Below are 16,380 nucleotides of genomic sequence, written 5' to 3' on the forward strand. Positions count from 1 at the left end.
TGGGCTTTATTTTAGGGAGCCCAATATCGAATTCAAAAGACTCCGGGAACAGACGGCGGATCTCGCTTTCTGTAATCTCCTTATCCAATTGTTAGGTTTTTTCAGCGCGAAGGTCTAATGGCTTCGACGAGGTTTCCCTGTGCTCAAACCCTATCGAAAACCTCGAATTCTCTTCTCCGATCTTCTCTTTTAGCCCTAATGGCGTCGAATTCGCTTCCAACTTCTCGTTTAGGTTACCGTTTTACTTGCAACGGCTCCTGCAGCACCGTTCCAGTTCGCACTTTGGATTATGAGGTACTTCTTCTTAGATGGTTTGCGTTTTGTGTGTTGCAAACTTAGGACTGATCTGATATTTCAGGATTTTTTAATGGAAGTGTTTATTGGAAGACATTTTCGCATTGCCTTCCGAAAGCGAGAAGGATTACATGTGAACTGACTATTGTTAGGATTTATGAATCAAAGAGAAATTTGATTCTTGTTTACAATTGTTATCTTTAGTAATGATGTATTTGATTGACATACGTCGAGGAACTAGAGATTAGAGAGCCAAAGTTTTGTGTGCGGATGTATCGTTGAGGGTGTAATGAAAATTTGTGCGTTGTATGATGTGTCGTCTTTGTGAGATACGTAAATTGTTTATTGGAGATGAACAATCCACTTGCATCAATTTAATGCATACAATCTTTGGAACAAACTGGTTTGTTTATCTTGTAATTCCATTTCTAGTTCTATGATTCGGAGTATTATTTCCTATTTGATCCCTTTGAATTCCATATTCGAAGTTGCGATTGGATCTATTCATTAAAAAGAATCGATTTAATGCATTTCTTATGCACCCATAGGTGTTATATTGGATTTGAATAAGATTTCGGATCAATCTATATTGATTGACTTCCTCCATATCTTGTTGCTAGCGTCATGACCACCTAGATTAGCTTAAGAAATGGAAGGAAAAACTATAGTTGTTGTTTTGGGAGCATGTGTAGTTGGAATTGCTTTTTATTTCGCTCACCAGTCTTTTACCCCCCTACTTACTGGATGAAGTTTCATGTAGTTCACCAATGGTTCTTCTGAAGTGGAACTGAGATAACACCTTGGGACACAAGAAATTGGTAGTTCAAAAGATGTTTTTGTGGATGCAAATCAAGCCTCGTTGATAATTAAAGTACAATGCTTGGGATCGACAATCACTTTTCTGGAAACGAAACAACAATTTGAGAAAATAAAACCTGCAGAAACAATATGGTTTTCCATTGTTATGGTAGATAGCCTCCTACAAATAGTATGAGTCTTAATGTCTAAATATGACATTTGTTTGATGAACAGGTATATTGATGAAGATCAATTAGTTATAAACTCAAAGAAGCATGATCCAGACTTCAAATGGCCCAACATTTTAGAGTCTTGGTAATCCCTTATAGGAGGATCTACGCAGTTTCCAAAAGGAACATCGATGAATTTGATAGGGGGGATTCAACAGATACTAACCAAAAAGTTGGGCAGGAACTCGAAGTTGGGCTAGGGTATGGCGTCTATTTTATCTATTTTTGGTCATTTTCATTATCCAATGTTCAAAGTTGATAGTGATCGTCACGTCAATTGCTAGTTTATTTGAAATTACGGATTCTCTCCCTTTCCAGGCAATGTCTATCAACTGAATTGTGGCCTTGAAACGTAACAACTTAAACAAGGCAAACATTTTAGTGCCAGGTAGGACCTACTTCATGTTATCTTAAGCAAGATAAACATGAACTTTCATTTTTCAATTATTAACTTCAAAAACTACGAGAAATTTATGTCCTTTTGAAATTGTTCCTACTAATTTCGTAAAACTTGCTTCTGAGAAATTTTTACTGGTATGATTCTCAGGTATACTCCATCGAGTACAAAAGAAGTGCTGGAAACATTTTCCAAGCAGATCGTTGATTCATGTGAGTACTATTTGCCCTGAACATGCTTTAATGCCACTAATCACTGCCAGGGTCTTATAAACTTTTTCCCTTTTCACAATAATCACCTTCTAGAGGTTTTATTGGGAGGTAACTGATTCCTTTGACTACTAACAATTTGATAATTTGGTTTATATTGATTCTGAGGTCAGAATGTTATATACCTGTTTCTGTGTTTCTCATCTTTTAAAAAGATGTTATGTACCTGTTTCTATGTTTTATATCTTTCTATTACATAAAGATCCCCACTTTTGGTAATAAAAAATAGAGGGTAATCACAAAATAAATTTGAATTAAGAGTCCAAAAGGAAGCGTTAAATGTTCCACTCCTCTTATAACTTCTCTTTGAAACGAGGACTCAAAACTATTTCCTCCATCTCTGTTACCAAAACTCTACTCAGAAATCTGTGAGGGTCCCGATTGTAAATGTTTGTTTTAGGAGGGGCAAGAATGGAAATACATTATCCCTTAGAACATATATGTGTTAAACACTGGTGGTACAAAGTCAATATAGGTCTTATATTTGATAGACACGCAAGTACTTATTGAGTAATCTAAATAGACACATAATAATAAATAAAAAAGTGAAATACATCATACTCATTTTTTAAGCATATAAATTCGTAAACTTATTGATTTTAAGTTTCTTTTGGGTATTAGAATGATGTATACCATACCAAATATAAATTTTAATAAACATGTCTTTGTGTCGAAGTTCTGGTTTTTTTTTTCCCAAATAAAACGACATGTCATCATGTCGTATTTGTGACTCGTATCTATATCCATACTTCTTCGGTTCCTATAATCCTCCCAAAATTGAACTCTACTACCATCCCCCATAAAGAAAAGGTAATGAAAGGGAGGAAACTTGGGAGGCCGGGGGAAATAACCTTCCAAGGATTGCTAAAGGTGCCCTTAGATAGTGCCTACATTTCATTTATTGAAATGAAACCCACACATCTACATAATTGTCAAAGCAACAAAACTCGTGGTTCTAACAACCACTTTAGAGAGACCACATTTTCTAACAACCACTTCCTATTCTCAACCCCCTTCCCCATTAGTTCCAATACATCATTCCAATTCTCTAGGTATGACCCACCCTCTTCTCAACATTTTCTGATAAGAAATCTCTCTTGGACTTTTCTACCCTGTCTTTAATTTTATCAATATGTTTGAACGGAAGTGAAACACAAAAAGATACTGTTAAGTGTCACAATCTCACTAAGAAGACAAGTAGTTTGTGACCCCCACATAGACGGCCAAGGTGGCGACCCTCAACCGGTGCCCATCCGACCACGTGAGGGCTGAGACAGATAAGTTCCATGATGCAACCGAGAAGGACGGTGCATCATTCAACACACCAAGAAGAATGTGTATTAAAGCCAAGTCGAGTCATAAGCAAGGTTTGAGAGAACGAGGCGACATGAGTGTCGAAGACAAGCTCAAAGAATGTTGGTAGGGCCCCGAGCCATAACCTCAGAAGTCAGAGTTTTGATGAGTATCGGCATGCAGCTCTAGAGTTAAGTCTGCCTATATGAAAGATAAAAGCTCACCAAATTTGGTGACAATCAGACACTCAACGGACTCTCCACAGGGTCGTATGACTGCTCGCCGAAATCACATCTACTCTAGAAAGATTAGAAATGCCTCAAAATGTACTATAAGGGGAGGCATAGTGTTAGCTCTCCACCATCCCTGGGCCCTGTGGCTTAAGCAAGCTACCTTGTGGGACAGACGTGTGTCATGGTGTGAGTGAGAGACACGGGTGTATTCCTTTGAAATTGGTCTTTCAAGAACAGTGTTGGATGACACGGGTATGCCGACATTGCGTCTTAGTCCATGTGTTGGAGGTTGTTATATACACCCGCTATCTAGTATGGAGTCCGTAGACGACATAGCATGAACTCAGGAGAGTTCATGTCTCAATGAGAACTCGGATAGATGGATGTTTGGATGTTCCGATGAGATGATCAACACATGGGTTGATTCCAATAGACGTGTTCGAGCAAACCTAAATGGCCGAGTTGTCCCGAGACATGGGATGGGATCACGATGCATGGGCCGTGTTGTTGAGAACCAAGACAATGACTGAGATGCGACGTTGTACATGAGAGACCTTGGCCTAGAGTAGAGGCAAGGTCGAGTCGAATGACTTGGCCTAGTGTAGAGGTAAGTCGGCTAGAGATGCAAACAGTCAAACATTCACGCACGGGCGGCATGTGTGGCCGAACAAGGTTGTATTTTGCACAAGTTGTGTTCAGTTGGCGAAGGTAAACCTCGCCTAAGATCCGACGAATCCACAAAGACAGACGAAAAATGTGAATGGGGTTTGAGTTTTCCTTTAGGCTTCTCATGAGCTTGTCAAGATCATGACATCGCACGGTTAAAAAGGTATGACCTTGACATAAGCACACCACACTAAGGTTAGTGTTCCCTCCTTTGATTGAGCAAAAAGAATTCCTCCCAGACCTTAACCCTTCTCCACCATTGGTTCTCAATGTTAGGAATATGGAGCCAATACCATGCTGCAAAGCTTGGAGGATCAAAATCACTGCATCCACATTTGTTGAAGTCATTGTGGTACTTGGAAGTCAAATAATTTTAGTTGGGTTATTTGAAGGTCGATTAGCAGCACGAGTTTGAGACCTTTTGAAGTTTGTAACCTTCATTACAATAGAATCTGCCGGCAAACCAGTATACTTATCAGTGTTCTCTTTTTTCCTCTTTTTTATTTGTCATTTGTGACTTGTTAACTTATTTGGCTCACACTTGTGAAGGGTTGAACAATTGAAGTATATTTTAGTTGTCTTAATGCTCTTTGTATCCATTTCTCCCAACACCTAAGTAGATTTGACTTGAGGATAATGGGCGTGGGAAACTCAAATAAGACGAGGAAAGAGAAACAAAGAACCTTGCACCTATAAATAATTGTTCACCTTCTTAGTTTGTCTACATTGTAAATGATCTTGAATAAAGAACACTCATCTCTCTTAAATTGAATGCTCAACCTTTTAAGATCAGTACATTGATAGTTTGAACATGACTTTCATATTTTGGTCGAAAGTATATGTTTTAACTAGGTAAGCCACATTTAAAACCGTTGCTCTTTTTCCGATATTATATTGTCCAAAATGCCTAACTGTGATCATAAGCCTTCTCAAAATTTATGTTTAAAATGATACTTTTGAATTGTTGTCTATTAAAATATTATTTTAAACGTGCTTTCTCCTAACAAAGTCCTCTTGTTTCAGTGAAATCAAGACAAAAAAAAGGAATTCTCAACTGGCATGGAAAAAGAGGTACAATCTCGCCTACCTTTGCCACCAAGTGTATATACAACATATGCCGTTAAAAGTCAACCGGTGTGAGGTTTAGAGCCCCTCTTCCATCAATAGGTACTCCCAACGTGTCGAGTATTCGGAATCCGTCTTCTACAAAGGAAAAGCCTGTTACGAATAAGTGAGAATGAGCTCGAGCTCAGTGAAACACTAATATGCATAGTACCGTGGGATGATTTTATATAAGAGAGCGGCAAGACTAATTGACTTCAAATCCTCGATTCCATTTGCTCTAGTCATTTTCTGGGAAGAGGCAAGTGAAAGTCTTATCCATTGTAGTGTGTGCACCGTATCTGCATATTGAACACTCAAATCATCTCTTCTTTCTTTGTAAAGGAAAATCAAATCCCAACAGCATTGAAAGAACGCAACAATTAAGATTTTATAGTTAGGAGCCTTGCGTCCATTGCAATTATATAAGCAATGCATTTCTTTTAGTCTTCAGGAGGATAGTGCTGTTCGAAATACTCCTCCTCTTCCTTGCTTACCATAAACAGTGTCTATCATTTAATAAAATCCTTAAACTACTGCATGGACTCAAATTGAGATATCACGTGAAAAAAAAAAAAAAAAAAAAAAAANCGTGTTTCATTTAGTTGATTAGTGATTTTTTTTTTTTAATTAAAAAAACCTACAAACTATTACTCATCAGCTTCTTTGTTTCGTTTTAAACATGTTTTCGAAAACTAAAAATAGCTCATACAAAGAAGAAAATAGCAAGGAAATAAGTACAATTTTCAAAAATAAAACTAGAAATGAAATGATTGAGTCAAACAGAGACGTAACATAATGGATTTCTTTGCCATATTTATCCAAAAGGAGTATACATAATAAAATGGAACATTTATTCTTTTGGTAATGGAATTTGAAATTTTAATAAGCAAACTAAAAAATGTATAAAAAGACTGGGAAAATAAAGAATGAAAACCTTCCAACCCTATTTACCAATTTTAAAACCTCTCAAATAATGTAAATATTAAAGTTAGTCACCTGATAAGATGGTAAGATGCATCGAAATACAGAAAATAGTCTGAAAATGATCATCCAAGTGACTCAAGTCACCTAATAAGATGGTAAGATGTATTCAAGAGACAAAAAATAGTCCGAACATGATCATCAAAGTTAGGTTAGTAGCCACCTGATAAGATAGTAAGATGTATCGAGATAAAACCATGGATAAGAAGAGACTTCAACATGAACTTTTAACTTTATTTCATATATTGATCACAAGTACATTTAGCTCTGCGTCTCATCGCCAACGACTTCCTCATAACCTGATCAATGCTAACACATTCAATGATCGAAAGCCTTGGCATACGACAATAAAAACTTAGAAACGTGATATTCAACGAAGAAAGTAACACATTACGAAACCCAGCATCCGGACAGTACAGGAACATTAACAAAAAAAAACAAATAAAAAGTCTTCTCGAGTTCAAATCACTAGAAAAATGGACTTTAACAGTCCGCATATGTTCCAAAGTAACGATCACCATATTCACAATTTTATGTCGACACATTCTAACCAAAAGCATCACATAACCATTACCATTAATCACTTTCGCCACAAAAAGCATTTTCTTTCCATACTGTTTCAGATCCTTGCGTTATGGACTAGATGATTTCAGTGGCACCTGCCAAGAAAGAGGAAGTTTCAGAAAATTGGACATATATATAACAAAAAGCAGTTTCTTGTACAATAGTTTCAAGGAAAAGGCCAAATGAAATGAAATGATTGTATCTATTTTAATCCCTGATCTTTAAAATAGTTCATTACATCATTGACTTCTTAACTTTGGTTCTAAAAAGTCTATGCTTAACATTTTTACTTAAATGTCAACACACATTAATCAAATGAATGACTGTGACACAACGTAGAAATAGGTGGCACAAAAGAGTCAATCCACTTTGTTAACTTGCCTCATTGTAAATTTTAGCTCATACGTCCTTATTTTATCCAATTAACTTACTCTATTGTGCCACATTATTACTACGGGGTGTCAAATCATCACTCATCAATACGAATAACGTGTCACATCAATATTTAAGTAATGATGTTAATGAGAAGAACTTCATGGAATCCAAATCAAAAGTTCAAAGAGTGTAAATGGAACTTCTTAAAGTTTAAAGACCAAATAGATACAACTATTAAAAGTGGAAAGACTCAAATCTGTAACTTAATATAAAAAATTCAGTCAAAAAAGCAAAGACAGATCAATGGTCTCATCTCATGTCTACAAGCATAGCTGACTCATGGTGATGCATATTTAGACTTTACAATAAACAAAACGTCATCTTCTGGAAACTGCAGCAAGGTAAAACACAGTATCAGGTAAATCAAGTGTTACTTCAGATAAGTGTCACTTCATTATTTTTAAGGTTATCGATCCATTTCCGCATATTTCATGTAATTTACTCTAAAATAGTATATATATAAAAATAAATAAATAAATAAGAGAAAGAAGCAACCAATTCAACCTTAACCAATCATAACTCAAACAAACAATTACAAAGAATTAAGATTAAAACACATATTTAAACATCAAAGCTCAAACAAATAATTACAAAAATTTAGGATCAAAACACAAATATTAAATCAAACCACACTAATAAATATTATAAATCAAAGAGAACACAAACGAAGGAAATACCATCGATAAAACATGAAATGTATAACACAAAAGACAAAAACAAAAAAAAGAAATCAAATACACCCAATTTAAATACTAAACAAAACAAACAATGCAAGTAACATGCACAAAAATTCAAAGCACTCACAAATTTAAGATTAAAATACAAATAAAAAAAAACCACAATAACAAAATAACTCACGAAGAAAAGTCACGGGNTCAAATCAAGATCCTCACTAGTTTGAAAGAAACTGACTGAAGGAATAATGATCATGGCCCCCCAATAAGGACCAGTATATTCAACATGGGCACGCCTGAAGAAGGGTTTTTCCAAGAAGATCAGCGCTTGGAACTTTTATTGAGTGATTGAATCTACTCAATTATCACTGGTACAAAGAAAATTGAACGATAAAGAAACAGCAGGTCGAGTTCTTTGGTTTGACAATGTAGACTGGCTATTTGAAGCAAGGGATTCATTTAAAGGAAGGTTTTCAACCAGGAAGTCAAATGTCCACATCCTTCCCATTTTGGGCCCCCTAAAGATTTTTTGCTAAGTCCACGTCCTTCTAACAACATCCAAATCCCCCTGAATGAACCAAATATGTTCCCAAAATGCCTAAAGCCCCATTTGGTTTTTAAACTGGAGCCTAAACCACTCATTTGGGACAAAAGAAAAATTGAGCAATTAAGTAAAAAAATGGGAGGATCTCTTTTTATTTGACCAAGTAAATTGGAGTTGGGTTTCCTCGTCCAGAAATTGTAGAACCCATGAAGATCTTTCTAAAGCTCATTTCCATCAGACGACATTGAATTTGAAATCTTCCCACATGCACGAAAAATTGTCAGGAATTCCAAACCAATCCTCCTCTAGATGCTTACAGTAAAGTAAAATTGGGGAAGTGGTTTGAGTCATTCCCAGCGTTGACTAGGTGATGGAATCGGCTCAAGCACTTGTTAGGGAAGAAATTGAACAATCGGGGTAAGACATCAGGAACTTTGCAACCAGGTAATCATCTTACTAGATGAGTAAGGTAAATCGTGCTCATCTGAATTTCTTTAGCAAAGTAACCTCTTTGAATTTTAATTCGTAGTACTTCAATTTTTGTAAAATCAATAATCATAAGCTATAGCATGTTTCCATTTTTAGCCCACATTATCTAAGACTTGGGATTTAGAAGACTAAACAATTTAAACATCCCGAATAAAGTAACCGAGTTAAAAATGCAATAGCAAAAGGTTGTAATTTGATTTTAACCTTTAGAAACGGGAGAAAATCAATGAAAAGTTTCATTTCTTGTTAAAAAAAACAAAAAAAAAAAACAGGAGTAGTTCGATTCATTGACATGAAAGAGAGACGTTGAATTTTCATGTCAAAGTGAAACATTTAAAGGTTTTAGATTCAGTCTCTTTGGTTTTTCCATCATGCTTTCATGCTATTTTTGTTAGCTTGTTTCTCCCTTGGGCCTTTTGCTCCTTATTATTCGATCTTCGCTTTAGTATATCTTAGGGGAGTTTTCCCTTTTTGGTTTGGTCGTTTGTTATCTTCACTAATTTTGGGAGTTCGTATCCTTCAACTTTTTCTTTATTTTCATCTATCAATGAACAATTTGCTTCTTGTTCAAACATAGCGAGAGAGAAACGTTGAATTTTCGTGTATTTAAGGTCAAAGAACCAAAAGTCGATTGAAATTTAACATTAAAATCACAAGAATGAGAATAGAGGAGCAGAAAATGACCTTGCAAAGACTTGTTATTGTACTCCTCAACAAAGAATCTCCAACAACCAGTCTCAGCTGTTTTACAAAATCATCACGATGCATCTTCTTGGCCTAGAAAACGGTATCCAGATAAATAACATGAAAAGACATTGAAAGAATCATGACATAAAATTAAAATTTCAAATTACCCTGAATTGTTCATATTGCATATTAATACGTTCCATGTCTTTAGAAGAAACTTTGTTACAGATAGCAGCAAACAACATGGAGAAAGGCATCCATGGAGACTTGGGTGTTTTCATAGAGTTGGAAGCAACACTAGCTGCTCTTTCCTGAGGTCTCCAATCATCTGGGGGTTGAGCATCGCCATCCTAAAAGATAACTACCACGAAAATCAAAACATACAATAAATTCATACAAAGTNACAAATTCTGACTCAGTTTACTAAATCCCATTTTCAGGAGAACAAAAAAACATGAGCTGCAGTCTATATTTCAAAACTCCATAATGAATGGCTGCAATGGTAGAGACATACATCAATTGACATATTTGGAGGCTTACCATATTAATTACCGATGACCCCAATGGTATTTGGCCAGGGGACGCTTGACAAGATGCAGTGATCCTCGAGATGTCATTGGTATGACTTTCAACTGCATGCATGAATCAGCATCAACAAGTGTTCAGAATAACATTGCATCTATTCATAAGATTCCAACTACTACAAATTGAGACCACCCATCAGTGTAGTAACATCCCTAAGAATAATATGACTGCCCTTGGGCAGAATTTGTAAAACTAATCAAGGAAAAAAAAAAAAGAACGAAGTAATTAACTCCTCCAAACAAACAGTGCACCCAGAGAAGATGACCACCTTTGAGACTGGGTGCAACTTTAAAGCTGACAACAGATTCTGGATAGATGTGGGTGTTCATATTCATTCTCCATATAACGTAATATGTTGGTTTTGTAAGGTTGTCCACTCCACTGTCAAAATCCTTGCCACTTGGATGGAATTGTCTGCTTCCAGGGTGAAGAAGTTCCATGTTTCCCATTATTACACGGCAAAATACAAGATGCTGCACTCCATTGTCATCAATGTCACAATGACTTGCACTGTAAATAAACAAAAGATCAAATCTTATGAAAGCAGGAGAGCATGCCATTACCAAGCACGTAAAGGAAAAAATGAATTATGAGAAAAACCAGTCAACATGGATACATTATATGAAATTACCATAGCCAGATGAAGAATAAGCCAAACATGCAAGGAAAGTGGAAGTATGATAGGAAGAAAATTTTATGAGTTGTACAAGCTATAAAACAGATCCAGACATGGAATGTATTGCATTGCTTATGACAAAGAACAGACATGGAATGTATAACATGTTTGGCCATATTGATACCCTCGGTTCTAGAAAGATGCAAATGAATGGTTGGCAAAGAATCAGAGGCATGAACACAAGACACAAATGGGCACAGTGTCAAATTTTTTGTTCGACAGATCCTTCATGCAAGGTTAATACTTTAGATCGCATTCAGAGGTCTTCCCCTAAGCTGGTTGGCCTAAGTGTTGTACCTTCCGTAGGAAGGATAATCTCCTGTGGTTTGCTTCTTTTTGTGCTTTCTGTAGGGACTTTGGAGGGTAAGAAACAATAGAAATTTAGGAGAGGCAGAGAGACCTTCATGCGAGGTGTTAAATATCATGTTTAGCTTTGGGTCTCCGTTTGTGAAGACTGTTGAAAATATCCTTCAGGTCTTGAATTGTACTTTGGGACCACTTCTTTGGTCAATTAGGCCCCTCTTGGGGTGTTTTTTGTATCCTTCATGTACTCGTAAATTTTATCTCAGTTTGTTGGCTTTTCACCGAAACAAAAAATGTTATTTTTAATATTAATATCAAAAAGGATTTAAGAATCGTTAAAAATTAAAAGGCCATTACATTTAAAAGGAAGTGATAAACATTTGAAAAAGAAGAAAAAAGTTGGAGAACAATTTTGAGAAAAAATGGTCTTTCAATAAGGTTCTTTATATAAGCTTGCAGGTTGGAGATAAAGTGGGCAAAAATTTAACAGAGAAAAAAGTTAAAATAGAGAGACAATATTTCTGAGAGAGGAGAAGTTTATAGAGAAATAAAGTAGGGAGCGTGATACGATAATTATACAGTGAAAAAGAAGTTAGGGAGACCATTTTTGGAGCGAATCAGTTAAGAGGTACAGAAATTTTAGACAAAAAAATTTGGGAGAGAAAAAGTTCGAGAGAGTGACAAGAAAATTGGGAGAGGAAAAGTTCGAGAGAGTGACAAAAACTTGGAGAGAAACAAAGTTAGAAAGAGTGAAAAGAAACCTAGAGCCATCACCAAAAAATTAGAGAGAAACAAAATTATAGAAAAAAATAACTTATAAAGTTTTAAGGCAAAAATAGAATGAAAATTTTGAAATTTAAAGTAATGATCATTTTGGTAACCAATTTTCTAACCATCAATTGACAAAAATCACTTAAAAACATCTCCAAAAATCACTTGATGTACAAATGTCAAAATCCTTCCAAAAAATACCCTTTTACCTACGTGAAGGGACTAGAACCATGGTAAAAAAATTGCAAAGTAAAAAAACTTGGAGAAAATGAAAAGTTGAAGTTGCAGCTATGAGCTAACAAACATCAGAAAAGCCATTTTTTTATGGGAAGCAAAGACTTATTTATTCTAACGATGAAATGGAAATCCAAAAAGTGGTAACAAAGTTACATTAAAATAACCAAGTATACATACATATATGTATGTATACAAAAGCCTCCTCCAATGGCAAAAATAAATAGGAGAGGAGCATAAGATTGAGGGAGGGGACTTGCCGAATCAACTTCTTATCCGAACCTATAATAAGCTGGAGAGAATAAGAGCCATTTGGTCCTTGCGAAATAATAAAAAGACTTGGACTAAATAATGTGCAAAAATCTTCCAACAAACTGCATTACCTAACTACTGGCGTGCTTTGGCTTGACCTTAATATTTAGCACCAAATGAATAGCATTTCATCATCCTAACTTAGAGGACCAGCTTCCTTAAGGTTGAGGGGCAAATTGAGGCAGATGTTGTATTGTTCACAGTTAGCAGTCAGTAGGTAAGTAGTTGGCATTTTCTGTTAGTGGCTGGATAGTTAGTTATGCTAGTTAGCAGCCAGTATGATTCAAACGTAACCAACATATTATTTATACGAGTTCAAAATCATTTAAAAGATAATTATTTTTCTGAAGAAATTTAGCCACCTGACATTCGAGCAATCAACGGCTGTGAGGTGAACACCAGTGCCATACATGGATTTGATTGAAGAAGCTCCAGAAAGCCCGATTCCATACATCGTCAAGCTAGATAGTTCTGTTTCAGAAACAGGAAGCCAAGCAAAACGAACATTTGCATCCCCTCTGTACAGTTTGGTCATTTCTATGTTCTTATTGAAAAGCTCTAATTGAGACTGCGTTGAAGTATCATGGCAGTGTTTTATATTAAGTATCTCTAAACTACCATCGGAGTTCATCATTCCATCGCGAAATATTTTCTCTACCGTTTTTGTATCCAATTCTCCGTTCACAAGTTCAATCCCAGAGGTGAGGTTCATATCCAACTCCTTTAATTTTGGAGCAACCTCATACACTTTTCCAGTAGGTATTCTACAACAATTATCCTCAACTTCTTCAATATCATAGTCATAAGCAGGTTTTTCATCGGTTTGGGACTGTTTGATATAATCATTTGACTCCCCACTACACAACTCCAAACTCGACTGGCCAACTCCATTTATTTCAATTTCCAACTGTAACTTGATGACATTGGACCCATGATTTCCTTCAACCTGTGGTTCTGTATTTCCAAAATCATTAGAATTGTAGCATTGACTTTTGTATGCAGCATAAATCTCAGGGAAGAAGCAGCTCCCTGCTGCATCAATCCATCCAAGAGGTTGCTGCAACCCTGTATTTAAGTCCAAAAAAAACATATGCAAAAAGTCTAGCACGCAGTGCTGTCCATTAGACTTAATTTCCAAAGATGCTTTCTTTACCTGCAGAGTTTCCCCAGCCAACTCAAGAAGATCACGGGGAAAATTAATCCACTCACCATTTTCATAAAGCATTATTTGTTTTGGTATCCCACTTTTCATAAAATTTGAATAACCTCTGTACAAGGGTCTAAAACGAGTTTCAGAGTTTGCAAGTGCGCTACTACATCCACCTAGCTTCTGTCTCTTTTCCACGCTATTTAATGAAGTCATGGCAGGGCACTGATGTGCCATGCAGATAGGTTCTGTTGAATGTACACCAAACTGGGCAGCTCGCTTTCTTTTTAAAGCAAGTCCAACTTTCTGGCTACCCAATACCTTTACGATCTTGTCTTCCATTTTCACTAGCTAGCCTAATATCTAAATGCAACTTCAAATCTAAAAGTGTGTCACAAATCCAAAGTACACCTTATACATTAACTGGACTTGTGAAGAAATTCATGAGAGAAACTTGGAAAACCCTGGAAAATGAAAATATAGCTATTAGATGAGGGAACATTAAACAATCATAAACATTAGACTAACTATGTTGACAAACATTAGAGCGAAAAAAAATAAGAATAAGTGGTCAAATACAACTTTATTTTCCCATTTTGAGGACTTAAGCTAAAAACCTTAGATTAGTTGCTCGATTTCCCAGGTTTACTTCATGTGTATGGTGTGTGCACGAGAACTGTAGCTCGGAGAGTTGGAACATACCAGGAAATGTCAAGAAGCAATCTGCTGCACCCAAAAGCAACATCGCGGAAAAGGTAAACAAAAACAAAGCTATAATGTTAGAAACCATTGAAATTGCAAGTTAACAGCAAATTCACATGTCAGAAGGGTATCAAATAACAAAAGGTAATTTCCCAATGAAACAAAATACATCCATAAGATTCAAACAAATTTTCCAAGAAAATAATTGCAGATACCTTCAAACAATTAAAAGAAAATGATAATAAACACATCGCTTGACTACAAAACTCGTACACATTTAGCACTCTGAGCCAAAAAGCCAGCCACTTATTTTTTAAAATTAGACTTTTTTCAGCAAGCACGATTCTTCCAATCAAGATTAAGATGCTCAATTGAAACATAAGTTTTACTATGAGCATCAACACAGATCATGTGTAGAACACTTAATAGAAGGAGAACCATAAATACTTAGAAACAGCAAGAAACAACGACACCATTCGGGTGGGGGCCCTTAAAGGTTCTTTCATTAATATGAGGACGGTAATAAATAATATATCATTCATACACAAAGAATGATAAAAAGATTTTTAAAAATACATTCTGATGACTGGAAATTTTTCAAGCAGCATAATTAAACATGGTGTCCAAAGAAATCGTGTGGGTTTAAAAATGAGTGAATGAAAAGAATAAAGATGTAGATTAATGTTGGAGAAAATCTAAACAAGCTCATCTACGTCAAATCTTCAATAAGAAGGCCCTATCAAATTCATCTTCTATCAAGGATGTCATTATGGCGTTACACTTGCACCATTTTTTTCGGTAAAATCCAAATTCATCAGGGATGAACTTCAAGTTGGCTGCTTTCTTTTTCTCTTTAGTTTTCAAAAACATCATCAAGTTTCAGAGTATGGAAGGCACTGGACATGATTCTCCAGGCTATGTGTAGTGATGTGCTTAATCAAATGCATGGTGAAGTTGAAAACATGGATCAGTAGCAATAAATAAAAACAAGATGATGATAAGAAGGAAGAAATGGGATTTTGTTGTTACATCAAAAGTGGTTGAGATTATTACTACAATTTTAAAGTTAATTGATCCATCAAAAGGTAGAAAAATAAATATAAACAAAATCAGTATAACAGCGAGTTTCAACAATTCATGTTACACTGATATTAAAGTTGACCGTCAATTATTCCTTCCCCTCCAAGAAAAAAAAATCATCCGATCCCCTCATACCAAAACTAAAACCTTGTTATGAGCAAATACCTAATGAAAATTTCTTCATCTAAGTTATAAATACCCTAATGAATCATTCAACTGAAACAAAACGAAAATTCACACACAACCTAAAATCGTGAAGAAAAATTAACCAAAACAACTCAGATCGAACAGATCAGTGTCATCCGTATGTTTTAATCGGCTTTGACTGCAAAATTAATACTTCTAAACCCAACGATCTAAATGCAGACATAAACAGAAGGATTAAAGACTGAAAACACAACCAAATCACTGGTCGAAACTTCAGAAAAATTTCCAGAAAACAATAGAACAAAAATCTTACCCTCAACTTCACATGTAACAAAAAAAATAACATAACATGTGCTGGATTTCAATTTGCAGTAGAAAAGATCAAGAAACGAAGATCGAACGAACAAGGGGTAGAGAGAAGAAGGAAAAAATAAAATAAAATAAAACAAAAGTAGAAAATAAAAATTATCGTGAAGTGTATATATATATGTAATCGAAACGACGTCGTATATGGAACCCCCGCGACTTTATAAGTCGACGATGTCAATAAGTTGGGCCATACTGTGGGCCGCTCACGCTTTCAACGTTTCCAACGGTAAATTTAAATTATTGTATTTTATTTATTAATTTTTATACGGAAAAATAGAATCTCTATGTGAAATTTGATCTTTAATTTAAAATTTTAATTAAATTTAATTAAATTCACCTCTAACCCTAAATTGGAGAGTAGATGCGATATGGTTGAATTTTCAAACTTTTCAATGG

General features: G+C 35.5%; 2 protein-coding genes across 11 annotated transcripts; one reads left to right on the forward strand and one right to left on the reverse strand.

Moving 5' to 3' along the window:
• Positions 1–57: 57 nt before the first annotated feature.
• On the forward strand, positions 58–5,817 carry LOC111800880. Of its 6 annotated transcripts, XM_023684785.1 has the most exons (7): positions 58–294; positions 1,055–1,165; positions 1,327–1,523; positions 1,705–1,710; positions 1,870–1,931; positions 5,204–5,251; positions 5,348–5,817. In XM_023684785.1, the coding sequence occupies exons 3-7, from the start codon at positions 1,384–1,386 to the stop codon at positions 5,413–5,415; spliced, it is 324 nt and encodes a 107-aa protein (XP_023540553.1). In that variant the 5' UTR covers positions 58–294; positions 1,055–1,165; positions 1,327–1,383; the 3' UTR covers positions 5,416–5,817. The 6 variants fall into 6 exon arrangements, 2 of the variants coding, with proteins under 2 accessions (XP_023540553.1, XP_023540554.1); XM_023684786.1 differs by lacking the exon at positions 1,055–1,165; XR_002816037.1 differs by having other exon boundaries at positions 1,055–1,523; positions 1,641–1,710; positions 5,204–5,755.
• A 661-nt stretch (positions 5,818–6,478) lies between these two features.
• LOC111800815 (inactive poly [ADP-ribose] polymerase RCD1-like) lies at positions 6,479–16,086 on the reverse strand. Of its 5 annotated transcripts, none has more exons than XM_023684675.1 (8): positions 15,929–16,086; positions 14,304–14,409; positions 12,902–14,150; positions 10,512–10,753; positions 10,199–10,290; positions 9,826–10,008; positions 9,656–9,748; positions 6,479–6,924 (listed from the first exon to the last, which is right to left on the reverse strand). In XM_023684675.1, the coding sequence occupies exons 3-8, from the start codon at positions 14,026–14,028 to the stop codon at positions 6,898–6,900; spliced, it is 1,764 nt and encodes a 587-aa protein (XP_023540443.1). In that variant the 5' UTR covers positions 14,029–14,150; positions 14,304–14,409; positions 15,929–16,086; the 3' UTR covers positions 6,479–6,897. The 5 variants fall into 5 exon arrangements, with proteins under 5 accessions (XP_023540443.1, XP_023540438.1, XP_023540440.1 ...); XM_023684670.1 differs by having other exon boundaries at positions 6,479–7,595; XM_023684672.1 differs by having other exon boundaries at positions 6,479–7,595; positions 14,389–14,409; positions 15,929–16,085.
• Positions 16,087–16,380: the final 294 nt, after the last annotated feature.

The sequence above is a fragment of the Cucurbita pepo genome, chromosome LG08 (assembly GCF_002806865.2).
Source record: "Cucurbita pepo subsp. pepo cultivar mu-cu-16 chromosome LG08, ASM280686v2, whole genome shotgun sequence".
In the NCBI taxonomy this organism is placed as follows: Eukaryota; Viridiplantae; Streptophyta; class Magnoliopsida; order Cucurbitales; family Cucurbitaceae; genus Cucurbita; species Cucurbita pepo.